General features: G+C 34.2%; 1 protein-coding gene across 2 annotated transcripts; it reads right to left on the reverse strand.

Annotated features, from left to right (window-relative positions):
- Positions 1 to 10124: 10124 nt before the first annotated feature.
- On the reverse strand, positions 10125 to 17503 carry LOC140175342 (uncharacterized). Of its 2 annotated transcripts, XR_011865932.1 has the most exons (4): positions 13035 to 13338; positions 12890 to 12944; positions 12645 to 12802; positions 10125 to 10460 (listed from the first exon to the last, which is right to left on the reverse strand). XR_011865932.1 is itself a non-coding variant. In XM_072203192.1 (2 exons), exons 1-2 carry the CDS (start codon positions 17500 to 17502, stop codon positions 10435 to 10437), a joined length of 675 nt encoding a protein of 224 aa, XP_072059293.1. In that variant the 5' UTR covers position 17503; the 3' UTR covers positions 10125 to 10434. The 2 variants fall into 2 exon arrangements, 1 of the variants encoding a protein (XP_072059293.1); XM_072203192.1 differs by lacking the exons at positions 12645 to 12802; positions 12890 to 12944; positions 13035 to 13338 and adding an exon at positions 16854 to 17503.
- Between the last annotated feature and the right edge of the window lie 56 nt (positions 17504 to 17559).

Below are 17559 nucleotides of genomic sequence, written 5' to 3' on the forward strand. Positions count from 1 at the left end.
TGCTTATCCATTTTGCAGGTGCTACTTGGTGATTCATTCTTCCATGAGAAGGAGTATCCTAGAGCTATTGTAAGAGACACTTTCCTATATATACCTTTCTCCATTTTGTGTGTGGTTAAATGTTGGAAGAGACGCTACTTTTCATATCATTTTGATTTTAATATAGTTTTATAGATAAACTAGATACAACTTTTCGTTCTGTTGTACTTATTGTAATTGGAACTAGATTATATACTTTTTAAGCATGCTACATATAATCGTAGTGTGTATTACATGATTAGTGAACTTATGTTTGTCAATCTATAGTTCATGTTTCGATTTTATGTGTTAAGAACATATGCATTTCTTGTGCAATTGACACTTTGTTTAATAGCCTTATTTGTTGCATCTCTTTGATAATTTGTATTGTTGTTTGTTCTTGAGTGTAAAATGTAGTCTATGTTAAGCTCTGACCTTGCATTTTTTTTGATACAAGCGTCTGCTTATCTCAATTAAGTTTATGATGTCTCTCAATTTGCCTTGCCTATAATATAATTTTATATTCTATGACTTGTCTATTTGTGAGTAATGCTTATGTGTGCTTATGTCAGCCATGTATCTATCTTTATTGTAAAATATTATGTTTTTCATGATCATACTAGCTATGCACTTTGAGATTATAACGACTCACTTTTATGTCTATCTGTGTTATCATTTTGTGTAATATTTATTGTTGTATGAGCGTATCATTTCTCTAGGTATATGTAGACAAAGTTAAACCCTAGAAATTTAGATTCTGTTACACTTAAATACTAATATTCTCATTATGAGCTAAACTTGAAAAATATTATAATGAATGTTGTTTGTTTTGTAATACTTTGTTATAATGAATGTTGCTGCATTGTGTTCTAGACTTTGTTACTGATTTATTAATACTTTGCATTCATGAAATATGTTAAGTGTCTTTTTTTAAATTAGTTTTTTTGTAGCAAATGTATGCATATAATTTTACTCATTAATGCTCATGTGTACATATATTAGTACTAAAGTATAGTAGTACTTTATTTTACATCCTAATTGATTATTTTGATAGTTAAGTACTATTTTATATTGTTATTATTTTAATTATTTCAATGATGTATATGTTACTGAAAATTAAATTCAATATGTATTACTAATCTTATAAATCTTTATGATGGTTTAGATGTCAGGTTCTAGAAAAAGTAAAAAATACTTATCAATTAAAATGCAAAAATATGTTAATAAGGAGGTGATTAGTGCACACAAAACTAAGCTTTCACACCCCTAAACCTACAACATCACGAGCTCCAGTTCCTTTACATATATCTAAAAATCTTTCAGCATTACGACCCCCATCTTCACAGCCACCACAAAAATTCAAGAGAATGTTATCATCCCATACCGATCATACACCATTATTATTACCATCACCATCACTAGCTGAATCACCATACCGTTCACCTATCTAACCTCAATCATTTGAAAAGGCTCCTAATATTGAACAAAATTTACTTCATGCTCACTCCTTAGATGAAATCATTAAGATGAATCTCTTAATCAAGAAGATGAACCTATCACTCAAAAAGGTCTCTTGAAAATAGTGCCTTTTGAAAATGAGTAAGTATAACAATAATTTTTTTGTTTTAACGTCTTCTCTATATTGCTTTTATTGTGAATGCATGTGTAATTACTCATTATTTGACCTGCTTATAGGTTTAATCTATGTACTCTTGTTCATTATGTAACAACTGTCATTAAAAGTAAATATTCAGAATATTGCCCGGCATGGGGACATGCTAGTACTCAAATGCAAAATTTGTGGTTCACTGAATATAAGGTAAGTATTTATTATCATTTTATTTGCATGTTTTGATGTTATACATAGTAGGTACTTATTTGTATATGTATATTTTCTTTTATAGAAATATTGTACGTGTGATCCTTTACATAATGCAAGAGTTTGTCAAATTTTTTAGATTAAAGAGAGTGCTCAATTAAGAGGGTTGATGAGTCAGGAGAGAGTCAAGTGTTCAAAAGACTGACTATGTACCAAATTATATTCCTGCACCAGTTTGGCATCATTTATTGCATTATTGGGTTATAAATTCACATTTATAGAACTGATCAGTACTGTGAATCAAGCATCAAATACCGGAAGTTTCATGTACACTGGTGGTTTCATATCTATGGGTGAACATACATGCAGAATGGTAAGATAAAAAAAAGTTTAATTTTAGTATTTGTTCTTATTATGAGCATAGCTTTCTCATTCTCTTTTCTTTCCTATGGATTAAAACTACAATATTATACGGAAAGCTATAGGAGTAAAATCTTTTCTAGAGGAGGTTTATACCAAATACCACACCAAAAAAGACAGAAGTTGAATTGATGAAAGATTTGAGAAAATCATTGTTTGTGATGCTAATTTGTTCTTTTGCCTTTCAAAAATATAATTTTCACTATATGTTAGTATTTGTTCATGGCGTATTTAGTTGTGATTAAAGCGGATTAGTTTTGTTGGTGAATTTAAAATACGAAAGGCAGAACTTTCTCAAGTAGCTTTATCCTTAGATAATGAAGGAGATGTTGGGGCATTTAAGGAAGATCTAGATACGTCAGATGATTACACTATTTGGAATGAAGTTGTGGCAAAGGGTAAAAAGCAAGCTACTTTTGGTTTATATTCTTTTGGTTTAGATCTCTTTTCAAAGTTGGGTTCCAAAAATTTCTCAGAAACATCCAAAGACGATCTAAATATTGAGCAAGAACTTCACATATGGAAAGAAGAGGCAAAGGAGCAAGAAATGATAAATAAAGAGCAAAAGGTTAAGTTGAATGATGTTGAGTACAAGTTAAAAGATCAAGGACATCAACTAAAAGCTCAATAGAAAAGAATTGGTTCTACTGAAAAGACACTGCATGCTTTATATAAAAAGTTGAATCTCCCACTTCCTTCAATCTTGTCTGTTGCTACGAAAGATGAGTTTGGAACATGCTTTAGTGATGATGAGGATGATAATACGAGTGATTGATGTCTAGAGTATATACTTTTTCCGATTTAGATTAAGGAATTTTTATGTGAATTAGTTAGTATATTTTAATTTATTCATGATTTGTGACTTTTTTTAAAGGCTTTCTTTGTTTTAGTTTAATTATTCTCTTCTTATTTTAGTTTGATTACATTTATGGACAAAAGTATTTTAATAATAAATATTTTTTAAGTCTTTTATTATAATTAACTTTTTCATGACTTTATTATATGTTTATAATTTCAATGATGTAATATGAAAAATTTGTTTATTATAATGGTCTTAATATAGAAAGCAGATCATATACAATTTATTTTCTAAAATATTTATATATTAAATAGCAAATTAGTTTGTATGAAAATTATTTAAAATATTATATTATATTTGTAGAAAATTTGTGCGTAAAGAATTTTTTGTATTGTATGACATTTGTTTCAAATATGTAAATTATATTAAATTAAATTTTTTTGAAATTTAATCGAAAAGTAATATTCGATTTGTTTAAAATTTGTTTGAAAAAAATCTGTTATATTTGACTAAATTTGTTAGAAATTTGTCTGAAATGAAGTATATTTTTTGTTTGAAATTTGTCAAAAATGAAATATTTTTACGTTTGAATTTTATTTGAAATACATTGTCTTTATGTTGACTAATCTATCTAAAATACACAATAATAATTAGAAATCTAGCAGATAAATACCTATTCGAAATTTGTCACAAAATCATACGGAAAAAATTTCGGACAAAATTTCAGATAAAAGGTAAATTAGCAACAAGAATTTTTGGGATAAAAAAATTCATCTCAATTTTGTTTGAAACAAAAATTTTGTCTTTAATTTATTCAAAATTTATCTCAATTTGGTTTCAAAAGTCATCTGAAAAATACTAATTTCTAGTATTTTTGCACAAATTTTTTACAAATTTAATATAATATTTCAAACAATTTTCATACAAAATAATTTACTATTTAATATATAAATATTTAAAAAATAAATTCTATACAATCTGCTTTCTATATTAAGACCATAATAATAAACAAATTTTTTATATTACATCATTGAAATTACAGACATATAATAAAGTCATGAAAAAATTAATTACAATAAAAGACTTAAAAAAAATTTATTATTAAAATATTTTTTTCCAAAATATAATCAAACTAAAATAAGAAAAGTATAATTAAACTAAAATAAAGAAAGCCTTTAAAAAGGTTATAAATCATGAATAAATTAAAATGTACTAACTAATTCACCTAAAAATTTCTTAATCTAAATCAGAAAAAATATATACTCCAAACATCAATCACTCATGTTATCATCCTTATCATCATTAGAGCCTATCCCAAGCTCATCTTTTTGTAGGAACAGACAAGGTTGAAGGAAATGGGAGATTCAACTTTTTATATAAAGTATGGAGTGTCTTTTCAGTAGAACCAATTCTTTTTGTTGAGCTTTTAGTTGACATCTTTGATCATTTAACTTGTGCTTAGCATCATTCAACTTAACCTTTTACTCTTCATTGATCATTTCTTGCTCCTTTGTCTTTTTTTTCCACGTGTGAAATTCTTGCTCAATATTTAGATCGTCTTTGGATGTCTTTCAAAAATCTTTGGAACTCAACTTTGAAGAGAGATCTAAACCAAAAGAACCTAAACCAAAAGCAGCTTTCTTTTTTCCCTTTGCCACAACTTCATTTCCAAATAGTGTAATCATCTGGCAAATCTAGGTCTTTCTTAGATGCCTTAACATCTCCTTCATTATCTAAGGATAAAGCTACTTGAGAAAGTTCCGTCTTTTGCATTTTGAATTCACCCTACAAAACTAATCCATTTAAATCGCAATTAAATATGCAATGAATAAATACTAACATATAGTGAATATTATATTTTTGGAAGACAAAAGAAGAAGAACAAACTAACATCACATACAATGGCTTTCTCAGATCTTTCATCAATCCAACTTTTGTCTTTTCTGGTGTGGTATTTGGTATAAAACTCCTCTAGAAAAGGTTTTATTCCCATAGCTTTCTCCTATAATATTGTATTTTAATCCATAGGAAAGAAAAAAGAATAAGAAAGCTATGCTCATAATAAGAATAAATACTAAAATTAAACTATTTTTATCTTACCATTCTACATGTATGTTCACCTATAGATATGGAACTACTAGTGTACATGAAACTTCCAGCATTTGATGCTTGATTCACAGTATTTGCTGCTGACCGATTCTTAAAATGTGAATTTGTAGCCCAATAATGCAATAATTTGATGCCAAACTGGTGCAGGAATATAATTTGGACATAGTCAGAGTTTTTTGTATACTGGACTCTCTCCTGACTCACCAACCCTTTTAATTGAGTGCTCTCTTTAATCTCAAAAATTTGACGAACTCTTGCATTTTGTTGAAGATCCCACATACAATATTTCTATAAAGAAAATATACATATACAAATGATTATCCACTATGTATAATATCAAAATATGTAAAACAAAAATGATAATAAATACTTAACTTATATTCAGTGAACCACAAGTTTTGCATTTGAATACTGGCATGTCCCTATGTATGGCAAAATTCTGAGTATTTACTTTTAATGGCAGTTGTTACATAACGAACAAGAGTACATAGATTAAACCTTTAAAAAGGGTCAAATAATAAGAAATTACACATGCATTCATAATAAAAGCAATATAGAGAGGACGTTAAAACAAAAAAAATTATTGTTGTACTTACTTATTTTCAAAAGGCACTATTTTCAAGAGCCCTTCTTGAGTGATAGGTTCATTTTCTTGATTAAGAGATTCATCCTTTTTATTTTTATCTGATGAGTGAGCATGATGTAAATTTTGTTCAATATTAGGAGCCTTTTCAATTGATTGAGGTTGGATATGTGAACGGTATAATGATTCAGTTGGTGATGGTGATGGTAATAATAATGTTGTATGATCGGTATGGGATGATAGCATTCTCTTGGATTTTTGTGGTGGCTGTGATGATGGGGGTCGTAATGCTAAAGGCTTTTTAGATATATGTAAAGAAATTGGAAATTGTGATTTTGTAGGTTTAGGGGTGTGAAATCTTAGTTTTGTGTGCACTAATCACCTCCTTATTAATAGATTTTTGCATTTTAATTGACAAGTGTTTACTTTTTCTAGAACCTAACATTTAAAACATCATAAAGATTTATAAGATTAGTAATACATATTGCATTTAATTTTTAGTAACATATACATCATTGAAATAATTAAAATAAGAACAATGTAAAAGAGTACTTAACTATGAAAATAATCAATTAGGATGTAAAATAAAATTCTACTATGCTTTAGTACTAATATATGTACACATGAGCATTAATGAGTAAAACTATACGCATACATTTGCTATAGAAAACTAATTTAAAAAAAGACACTTCACTTAACATGTTTCATGAATGCAAAATATTAATAAATCAACAACAAAGTCTACAACACAATGCAGCAACATTCATTATAACAAAGTATTACAAAACAAACAACATTCATTATAATATTTTTCAAGTTTAGCTCATAATGAGAATATTAGTATTTAAGTGTAACAAAATTTAAATTTTTAGGGTCTAACTTTGTCTACATATACCTAGGGAAACGATACGCTCATACAACAATAAATATTACACAAAATGATAACACAAATAGACATAAAAGTGAGTTATTACAATCTCAAAGAGCATATCTCGTATGAGCATGAAAACATAATATTTTACAGTAATAGATAGATACATGGCTGACATAAACACACATAAGCATTAATCACAAATAGATAAGTCACAGAATATAAAATTATATTATAAGTAAGGCAAATTGAGAGACATTATAAACTTAATTGAGATAAGCAGACGCTTGTTTTAAAGCAAAATGTAAGGTCAGAGCTTAACATAGACTACTTTTTACACACAAGAACAAACAACAATACCAATTATCAAAGAGCTGCAACAAATAAGACTATTAAACAAGGCATCAATTGCACAAGAAATGCATATGTTCTTAACACATAAAATCGAAACACAAACTATAGATTGACAGACATAAGTTCACTAATCATTTAATACACACTAAGATTATTTGCAGCACTGCTTAAATAGTATATAATCTACTTTTAATTGCAATAAATACAGCAGAATAAAAAGCTATATCCGGTTTATTTATGAAACTACATCAAAATCAAAATGACATGAGAAATAACGTCTACTTCAACATTTAACCACGCAAAAAATTGAGAAAGATATATATAGAAAATCATCTCTTATAATAGCTCTAGGATACTCCCTCTCACAGAAGAATGAATCACCAAGTAGCACCTGCAAAATGGATAAGCAAGCAAGAAAACAACTTCAATAAATGTTTTAGAAGATTGAAAACTTAATAACTGTATGAAGAGAAAAAAAATTAGAAAACATGAAAATTTACAGAGACCAAGCTCTCAGCTTTCAGGCTGGGACGGATTTAGTATTTACAGCGGATAAAGAAATGAGAAAACAACTCTATTCAAAACTCCATACAAAGGATACAAGAATCACATCACTACTCACAAAAAATTGACGAAGAAACAAACAAAGAATCATCATTAACAAAGAGAACAAACAAGAATCACATCACCACGCACAAAAAATTGAGACTTGACAGAGCACGCATAAATATGCAAAGTGACAAGGGTCGGAGGCTAGCGGGGGTGCGAGGTCCGATACTAGAGGAGGCTGCAACATGTAAGAGGCAGAGTATTGTGAGTGTGTGAGAGATGTGACCTGTCAGTATGAATGACGAGGGTGCAGGTTGCTTGAGGTATGAGGTCAGAGGCTAGCAAGGATGTGAGGTCTGAGACTGGAAAATCGGATGATTCCACAAGCATGAGGCAGAGTAGTGTGAGTGAGTTAGGGATCTGTAACTTGTGAGTGTGAAGCACGAGAAAGGATAAAAGTAGCCTGAGTTGCAAAGTCAAAGGCTGGCTGGAGTGTGACCCGAAAGATCTACGGTGGCCACTAGTAGAAGGCAGCGCAGTATGGGTGAAGAGGGCTCTATAAACTACTAAACTGTGAGGCAGAACAATTTTTGAGAAGGAGAGAGGAGGCCTCTAAAAACTAAAACCAAAAGGACAATTTTGAATAAAATCTGGTTTTTTGGCGTAGAGTATAGAGATAAGTTTAAAACAACTACATATATTGAAATTTTAAAATTAAATTATATCTAATTTTTATCAGTAAATTGAAAAATATAATATTATAGTGTTGGTACCTAAAAGATAAGTTCTGGAGTATTGATATCTGAAAGATAAATATTTAATAAAATTAAAATTAAATTTAATTTTGAATTATTTAATTTAAATTGTGTTTTTAAATCTTCATCATATAAAAATCAAAATTTAATATTAATGTTTGTTAAATATATTTAAAATGTATTCTAAAAAAAGATATTTATAATGGTTTAAACAAGCATGAATATATATATAAATTGTTCATAAATTGTTCTATTTGGTGATGTATGTCGATAAGTTTCAATTAAGATTATAAGTAATTTTTTTTTCAAATTCTTTAAGGTATTTATATAATTTCTACATGTATGACACAATTATTTAATCAATAGATAAATTAATATATGAAGTTATACTTACATATGTATAAAATCTTATTGTAGGAATTGCAGTGAATTCTTCTTTTGAGCTACAATATTTGAATTAATTTGCTAAAGAGGTCTCTCGAAAATTTCTTTTACATAACTAAGTTCTTTTATTTGGTAACTATCATTATGTGTATTAATACTCATTTAAAAAAATTTATTTTGGTAAAAATCAGTTTTTATAGTTTAATTTTATTTTAAACCAAATAAAACTTATATTTAATTTCATTGCAATAATATTAAAACTAAGCATTTTTTCAATTGTTACAAAAGTACAATAGCATAAAATTCATTATGCACGACTTATATTAAAAAAATGCTTCAACATGGAGAATGAGTAATGATGAAAAAAAAAGCATAAAAGATACGATATTAAAAAAAATAATTATGTTGTTAATAGAAAATCATATTATTGTCTTTTTAGATATAATTTTTAGTCCTTTCCTTTGAATAAGTTCAATTTTTTTTATCTGTTTCAAAATAAAAATACTAATAAAAATAATTAGATACTAAAAAAAATATTTACACATTTTTTTTCTCAATACTTAAATCACTGTCAAATTCTTTGTTTTTACCAAATTATCAATATCCAAATAAAAAGTGAAATTATTTTTCTTTCCAAATAACAGAAATCATAATTCTTTTGAGTACTTAAAGAAAGGGTTATAATAATTTTTTTTGAATATTATAGATTTGACCCTCTATGTCTTTAATTTTTCATGGATAATTCTATACTAGTTACTAATATTTTTCTTATATTGTAATGAGTACATTTAATTACTTGAATCTATCGTACTGTAAGATTATTTTTATTCTAATTTTAGTATAAATTTTTTTGTCACATTTTTATTTATATTAAATTTATGAAAAATAAATAAATATAAATAGTTTTTAAAAAAATGCACTTTTTTTAGTTCTCAGTTTATGCACAACTTTGTAGTTAAAAGAAAAAAAAGAGAAGAAAGGTTAAAATTAATTTTTTATATGTTAAAAATTAGTTTTAACAAATAAATCACTTTATCAACTGGATCGGAGCACTACATTATTATAAACTGATTTAAAATTAGTTTCTATATGAAAAAATAGTTTGTTTAGTTTCTAAACTATTTAGGATGTGTTTAGTTTAATATTAGAAACTCAAGAAACACGTTTAATTTTCTCGAACACCAGAATTTTTTGTTTGACAATTTTTTTTCTAAATACAAATATGACTTTGGGTTTTAACTCTTGTTTATCAGAAGCAACAAATATAACACCCTACCATACAGAGTCTTATGCTTAAGTCATAATTCAAAGATGGCAAGGTATTACGACCTCAAAAATTAAAAATTTAGTACGTATAGTAGTATGAATGATTGATTATAACAAGGAGCCTTTGTAGAAAAAGGGTAAACAAAAATCGCAACTCATAAGCGCAACACTCCGATCGATAACGTAACGAACAAGGATAAACCAACGCGAGATTATATATATACAAAGGAGTGTCAAAAACAGGAATATCAAGACTCAAGATCCAGCTGCGAAGATAACCGGTCTGAGCATAACAATATATACATATGATAAAAATAAGGAAAACCCCAAAGGAAACCCAAAGGGACACAAATACATAAAACCTAATCTCCAAAATTCTCCCATAAGAGGAGTCATCACAGTTTGTATTATTTAATGGAGATAAAAGTATCTAAGCAAAATCTATAAACCAAAACATAGACCCCAAGAACAAGGAATCTTCGCAAATCTAGAAGTCTCCAGCGTGTCTCAGCGGGAAACCGTACGTACTGCATCTGAAAACCACAAAATCCGCATGGGTGAGAACCAGAGGTCCCCAGCATGGTAACAGCTTCCACATATATAATACATAATAATGGAGGAAAGCCAAAGGCAATCCTAGAACTTCCTCCAGATAATATCAAAGCTTATAAACAAGCTAAACCATATAAGGGTATATGACTAAAGATTCTTCAGTCTAACTAATACTTCCCTTTCCAATTCCTTCAAACCTCCCAACCACCAGCAGGAGTATAATATAGCAAACACAGTTATATCAAGCAAGAAATATACAATTAGGAACAAGTAATGCATTTAGACAATTAGCAAGTAATATGCAGTCAAATAGGCAATCTCAAACAATTCATATAGTATGCATATGATGAATGCCTGTCCCTAGTGGCTGATGATATCATCTGTCGGTTACAGAGCCAACCCGACAAGTCCTGGCAGTTAACCATTGGACTGTCCCTCTGTCGTGTCTCCCCAACTCGAGTTATACTCAATATAAACTTGATCATAATCATGATCCATATCCATCACCTTCACTGGTGAATATTTATGGGGGTGAGCTCATCCGGGGCTTTCACAGTGCCCGGCCACCCTGACGACATAGGGTCAAAAGAGCTTCAAGTCTCAACCTGGAGCACGTGGTGGCTAGCCACAGCTTTCTCCCAAGGAAACTCTCATCTCCGATAATGGAAGTGCAACATTCACAATTCATTCAACAGCATATATATGCATTTATTCTTAGCCATAATCATGGCTCCGCCGTAACACGGCAATAATCCAGCCATCCGACTCATGGTTAAATCCATAACCAGCCACCCGGCTCACGGTTAAATCCATAACCAGCCGTTTCATTATCAATCATAGCCTTTCGGCCCATGGCATAACAAGCACTTCCACCACCATCCTCCACCTCTCACATAATCATGCTTGATCCTCATTGATCATTCATTTTTTCCTTGCTTCACTCGCAAGTTACCATATTCACTAGCTCCTTTTCTAATAGCTAGGCATATCATAATGATTTAAGACATAAGTGGTGAGATCGGAGGCTTAGAAGTATGAGATTTGGCTTTTAAAACTCAAAAAATCAACTTTGGGATGAAAACAGGGCCACGCGTACGCGCACTCCACGCGCACGCGTGGATGGCCTCGAAAACTCATCGACGCGCAAGCATCATGCACGCTAACGCGTGGATTAAAAATTTGCCAATCGACGCGCACGCGTCAACCACGCGTACGCGTGGGTGTTCTTGTGCCCCAGGCACAACACCGGCACAGTTCTAGCATAACTCTCTGGAAAATGGCTGGGCATTGGGTGCAGCACAATCGGCGTGCCCGCGCACATCACGCGCACGCGTGGATGGCGCTTTCTGGAAGAACGGCGCGTACGCGCCAAGTGCGCCCACGCGCAAGGGGTCATTCTGCTAAAATTTTTTCTAAGTTAAAAGCTGCAGAATTCACAGATTTAAACCCCAATCTTTCAACGGACATAACTTCCTCATTTTAAATCGTTTTTCACCCGTTCTTTGAACGGCATGGACATCCCGGATCCAATTTCATTTCTAAATAAATTTGACACAAAACAGAGATCCGTAGTCCAAGTTATGTCCCGTCAAAGTATGCCCAAAAATCATATTTTTCATACAAAACCACAAAGTGCCATTTTCAAAACAAGCCATTTCCAACTCATTTCAAAATCAATCAAAACATGCCAATTTCATCCCTTTTCTTTGAAATCAATCAAAATATATCAAATTCAACATCAAGCCTCCTCAACTCACACATTGACACTTTACCACAAATTACCAAAATCACTATCGCATCATTTTAACCCACTTCACCCAAGTGGCTCAAACCCAAACACATTGACATATCATATACTCTTCCTCATGCCAATTCTCAACAACACCAATTCCAATAAATCATCATTGTACACAATTAATATCGTACTCACCATCAACATGTTTCAACCCACAATTCAACCATAACCAATCAACAAGCATATATTACAACATGCATATTTCTCATACATCATACCATCAAGGCATCATTAATCATCATCACATATATGACCACATCATATATCTCAATCATTCAACAACATCAACTATGCAATGCCTATCTTAGGGCCTCTAACCTAAGTATTTCCTACCACATTACATATTAGATACGGGAAACCGAAACCATACCTTAGCCGATTTTCCCAAGCTCCACCGGAGCACTTCCAAACCACTTATCCACAAGCTCTCAAGGCCTCAACACCTCCAAGAACAGATTTTTCACCACCAAATCCTTCCCAAGCTTTTCAAAATCACCAATCAAGCTCCAATATTCACATATACACAACCTAAGCCACAACCATCATACCCATACACAACATCTCAAAACCCAAACATCATAAAATCACAAAACACACTAGGGTTGAGAATCTTACCACACCCAAGGTCCAAGGAGACAAGATTAACCTCCTCCTTCAAGAGAGTTGGGTCCTATAACATCAAAGAACCCAAAATCTCAACATTTCACCCATGAAACTCGAAAATAAGGGCTGGAACTTCGAACAGAAACTTGTGGCTTACCTCAATATTGATTGTATGGGTTTTGTAGAGCTCTCTGCGGTGAACGCGTGGCCACAAACGGAGCGGCAATCGGAGCTCTAGATCAAAAGTTATGGTGGTTTGAAGATCAACCAAGGGAGAGAACTTGAGAGAGTGTTCTTCCTCCCTTTCTCTCTAATTTCAGCGTGTTTGAGTGTGTTGTGAGGAGAGAGAGTGCTGAAAACTAGGGTTTTGGTTTAGTTTAGTTGGGCCAAGGGCCCACTTTGGGTCTGGTTGGCCCGTTCGGTTCAATCTTGGTCCGAATTCTATAAAATTGGTACCATAATTCTCGTCTCAATCTCTTCTATCACATTTAGCCATAAAAATCACATTTTAGGCTTTCTAGAATAAATTCTCATTTATGGGTTAATTAGCCATTAATTAACCGGGTTTTACATTCTACCCACCTAATTGGGAATTTTGCCCACAAAATTCAAATGCAATTACCTGAGAATAAATGTGGATAATCCGTTCGCATCTCCGACTCGAGTTCCCAAGTGTGTTCCTCAACACCGCCTTGACTCCATGCCACTTTGACTAATGAAACCTCTTTTCCACGCAACCGTTTGATACTAGTATCATCAATTCTGACCGGAGCCACTGGAAGCGTCAAATCTTCCCTTAACTGAACCGACTCAGGTTTTAACACATGGCTAGCATCAGGAGTGTACTTCCGAAGCTGCGACACGTGAAACACGTCGTGCAGATTCGAAAGATGAGGTGGTAGAGCCATCCGATACGCCACCGGTCCAATTCTCTCCAGGATCTGAAATGGACCAATGTATCGAGGATTCAACTTATTTGCCTTAATCGCCCTACCTACTCCCGTGGTCGGAGTAACCTTAAGGAAAACATGATCTCCTTCCTCAAATTCTAAGGGCTTTCGCCTCTGATCGGCATAACTCTTTTGACGACTCTGCGCCGTAAGCATCCTATCTCGGATTTTCTTGACTTGTTCAGTAGTCTCAGCTATCATTTCCGGCCCTAACAAGCTTTTCTCTCCAGCTTCATACCAACATAGCGGAGACTGACATTTCCTCCCATACAAGGCCTCATACGGAGCCATTCCGATGCTCGCATGATAACTATTATTGTATGCAAACTCCACTAATGGCATATACCGATCCCAACTCGCCGGTTGGTCCAAAACACAAGCTCTCAACATATCCTCTAGTGTTTGGATCGTCCTCTCGGATTGACCATCTGTTTGAGGATGGTAAGCCGTGCTCAAGCTTAATCGGGTTCCAAAAGCTTTCTGAAATGCACCCCAAAACCTTGAAGTGAAACGAGGATCTCTATCAGAGATTATAGTAGCAGGTACACCATGAAGTCTCACAATCTCCTTTATGTATAATCGTGCTAGCTCCTCAAGGGTGTAAGTCATCCGAATGGGCAAAAAGTGAGCTGACTTCGTCAGTCGGTCCACAATCACCCAAATAGCATCAAAACCAGTCCTAGTCCTTGGTAATCCAGACACAAAGTCCATTGCAATACTTTCCCACTTCCATTGTGGAATCTCTAAAGGTTGCAACATCCCGGAAGGTCTTTGATGTTCAATCTTTACCTTTTGACATGTAAGGCACTTTGAAACATATTCCGCCACATCATTCTTCATACCTGGCCACCAAAACATCGCCTTTAAATCATGGTACATCTTAGTACTTCCCGGGTGAATGGAGAATCCACTTTTGTGTGCCTCCTTTAAAATATCTTGTCTCAAAGTGCCAACATCCGGCACAATGATCCTACCTTTGAATCTCCATAACCCATCTTTTTCTTCCGACACTCTCCATCGTTTTCCTTGCTCAATAGCCGGTAACACCTTCCATAACGCTTCATCATTTTGATGGGCCTTTAGGAGTTCGGACTTAAAATCACTTGAGATCTCTAATCGGCTCAAACACAAAGTCCCGGATACTTCTCGAGCACCAATTTTCAGACTCTCGAATCCCTTGAGCAACTTCTCCTCTTGAAGCATCATCCAAGCCGCATATAACGACTTCCGACTTAACGCATCCGCCACTACGTTCGCCTTTCCCGGATGGTAATGCAACTCAAAGTCGTAGTCCTTCAACAATTCCATCCACCTTCTCTGCCTCATATTAAGCTCTTTCTGATCAAAGAGGTACTTCAAGCTCTTATGATCAGAGAAAACTTGGAACTTAACCCCATAGAGGTAATGCCTCCACACCTTCAAGGCAAACACAACTGCAGCGAGTTCCAAATCGTGCGTAGGGTAACTAACTTCATGAGGTCTCAACTGTTGTGAGGCATACGCCACCACATTATGATGCTGCATCAGCACGCACCCTAAACCCTTTAATGAGGCATCACAATACACCTCAAATGGCTTATTCGGCTCAGGTAACACTAACACAGGTGCAGTGGTCAACTTTTTCTTCAACGTCTGAAAGCTTTCCTTGCACTCAGGAGTCCAAACAAACGGAGTGTCTTTGCGGGTCAACTTTGTCATTGGCAAAGCTATCTATGAAAAGCCCTTGATAAATCTTCAGTAATAGCCAGTTAAACCCAGAAAACTCCTTATCTCTGTTACGGTGGTTGGTTGCTTCTAATCCATCACAGCCTCCACCTTAGTTGGATCTACGGCTATTCCCTTCTTACTCACCACATGGCCCAAAAACTTCACCTCACTTTTCCAAAACTCACACTTAGACAGTTTTGCATAGAGTTTCTTCTCCTTTAGGATCTGCAACACGGTCCTCAAGTGTTCCGCATGCTCTTCTTCAGTCTTGGAATAAATCAGTATGTCATCAATGAAGACAACAACGAATTTATCCAAAAACGGACGGAAAACTCTATTCATGTAGTCCATAAACACTGCAGGAGCGTTCGTCAACCCAAAAGACATTACAGTGTACTCGTAATGACCATAACGAGTCCTGAAAGCGGTCTTAGGGATATCCTCACCCCTCACCCTTATCTGGTGATAACCGGATCGCAAATCAATCTTGGAGAAAACTCCAGCTCCTTGTAACTGATCCATGAGATCATCAATTCTTGGCAATGGGTACTTATTCTTTATTGTAACCTTGTTTAGCTGCCTGTAATCCACACAGAGCCGCATACTCCCATCCTTCTTCTTCACCAGTAACACTGGAGCACCCCACGGAGAGACACTTGGTCGTATAAAATTCTTTCCCAACAAATCCTTTAACTGAGACTTTAGCTCGTTCATCTCTAACGGTGACATCCTGTAAAGAGCACTTGAGATTGGTCCCGCCCCGGGCACCAATTCAATAGCAAACTCAACCTCTCGGTTAGGTGGAAACTCATCAATATCATCAGGAAACACTTCCGGAAACTCACACACAACCGGAATCTGTTCCAACCTTTGATCATCACCCGAAACACCCGCGGCTAACAACAGGATACCCTAACATTCGATTCTAGAACAGTTCACCATCATCGAATTCAAGTAATAATTATTTACCACGACCGGCCCTTCTGTATCTTCCGGCATAAAGTACACCGACTTTGTAGAACAATCAAGCAGGACATGGTTCTTAGATAACCAGTCCAATCCCAAGATAAGATCAAGACCGATCATCGGTAAGCAGATTAAATTATGAATAAAATCTCGCTGCTTGAATCTAAAGGAAACTTTCGGGCATCCTAGCCTAGTTACCATGGCTTCATGGGTAGCATTATACACTCTTAGATCATAACCTAAAGTTACAATCTTCAGTCCTAACTCATGGGCTTTCTCAAATGCAATGAATGAATGTGATGCTCCCGAATCAAATAGAGCATTTAAAGTTTGTCCAGCTATTTCACAGTTACCTCGAATGAGTGTCTCAGATCCCTCAACTCCTACAGCTGAAGTGGTGAACATCCGATCAGTCTGTTGTGCTTTCCCAGCACCTTGTTTCTGCTTCTCTGGACAGTTTGGGACCTTATGTCCCGCCTTACTACAGTAATAGCACAAACCCCATCCTGCCATACACGGGGCTCCCGGATGGTGACTTCCACACCTAGCACAAGCTTGCTCATGCTGTGGTTGCTTGCCAAACCTTTTTCCTTGGGAGTTGTTGTTGTTGGGCCTCTTGAAAGAACTTCCCCACTTGAAAGGCGGACCTCTAGGTGCAAAGCTCTTCCCTCGGTTCTGTGGGAATGGTCCCTTGTGATTTCCTCTCTCAGCGGCTGCCTTCTTCACACACTCTTTAGCAACCGTACACTTGTTTACCATCACAGAGAAAGTTCTGACCTCTATTGGTCCCTGAGCTCTATTTCTGTTGTTGCTATGATTGTTTATCCGTTGCCCAAGAGCTTCAGCAGTGGCTTGCATCGCAGCAACCATATTTTCCAACGTAGTCATAAGGTTCACCGGGTCATTAGGGTTATTCTCCGGCGCACGAACATTAGTACGACCTCTACCACGACCTCTACCACGGCCTCTACCATGGCCTCTACCGCGTCCACGAGGCGCCATCTGGTTCCTATACACACCAAACAATCGATATTAAGTTGATCAGCCTCAATATCGGAA

Source organism: Arachis hypogaea, chromosome 9 (assembly GCF_003086295.3).
Source record: "Arachis hypogaea cultivar Tifrunner chromosome 9, arahy.Tifrunner.gnm2.J5K5, whole genome shotgun sequence".
NCBI classification, from domain to species: Eukaryota; Viridiplantae; Streptophyta; class Magnoliopsida; order Fabales; family Fabaceae; genus Arachis; species Arachis hypogaea.

Excerpts from the sequence above, each read along its gene's own strand:
- LOC140175342 (XM_072203192.1), bottom strand. The coding sequence starts at position 17,502 with ATGGCGCCTCGTGGACGCGGTAGAGGCCATGGTAGAGGCCGTGGTAGA. Across the intron at positions 10,461-16,853 it reads ATCTGAGACACTCATTCGAG|ATGCAGTACGTACGGTTTCC; the intron begins GTAACTGTGAAA and ends TGTGGTTTTCAG.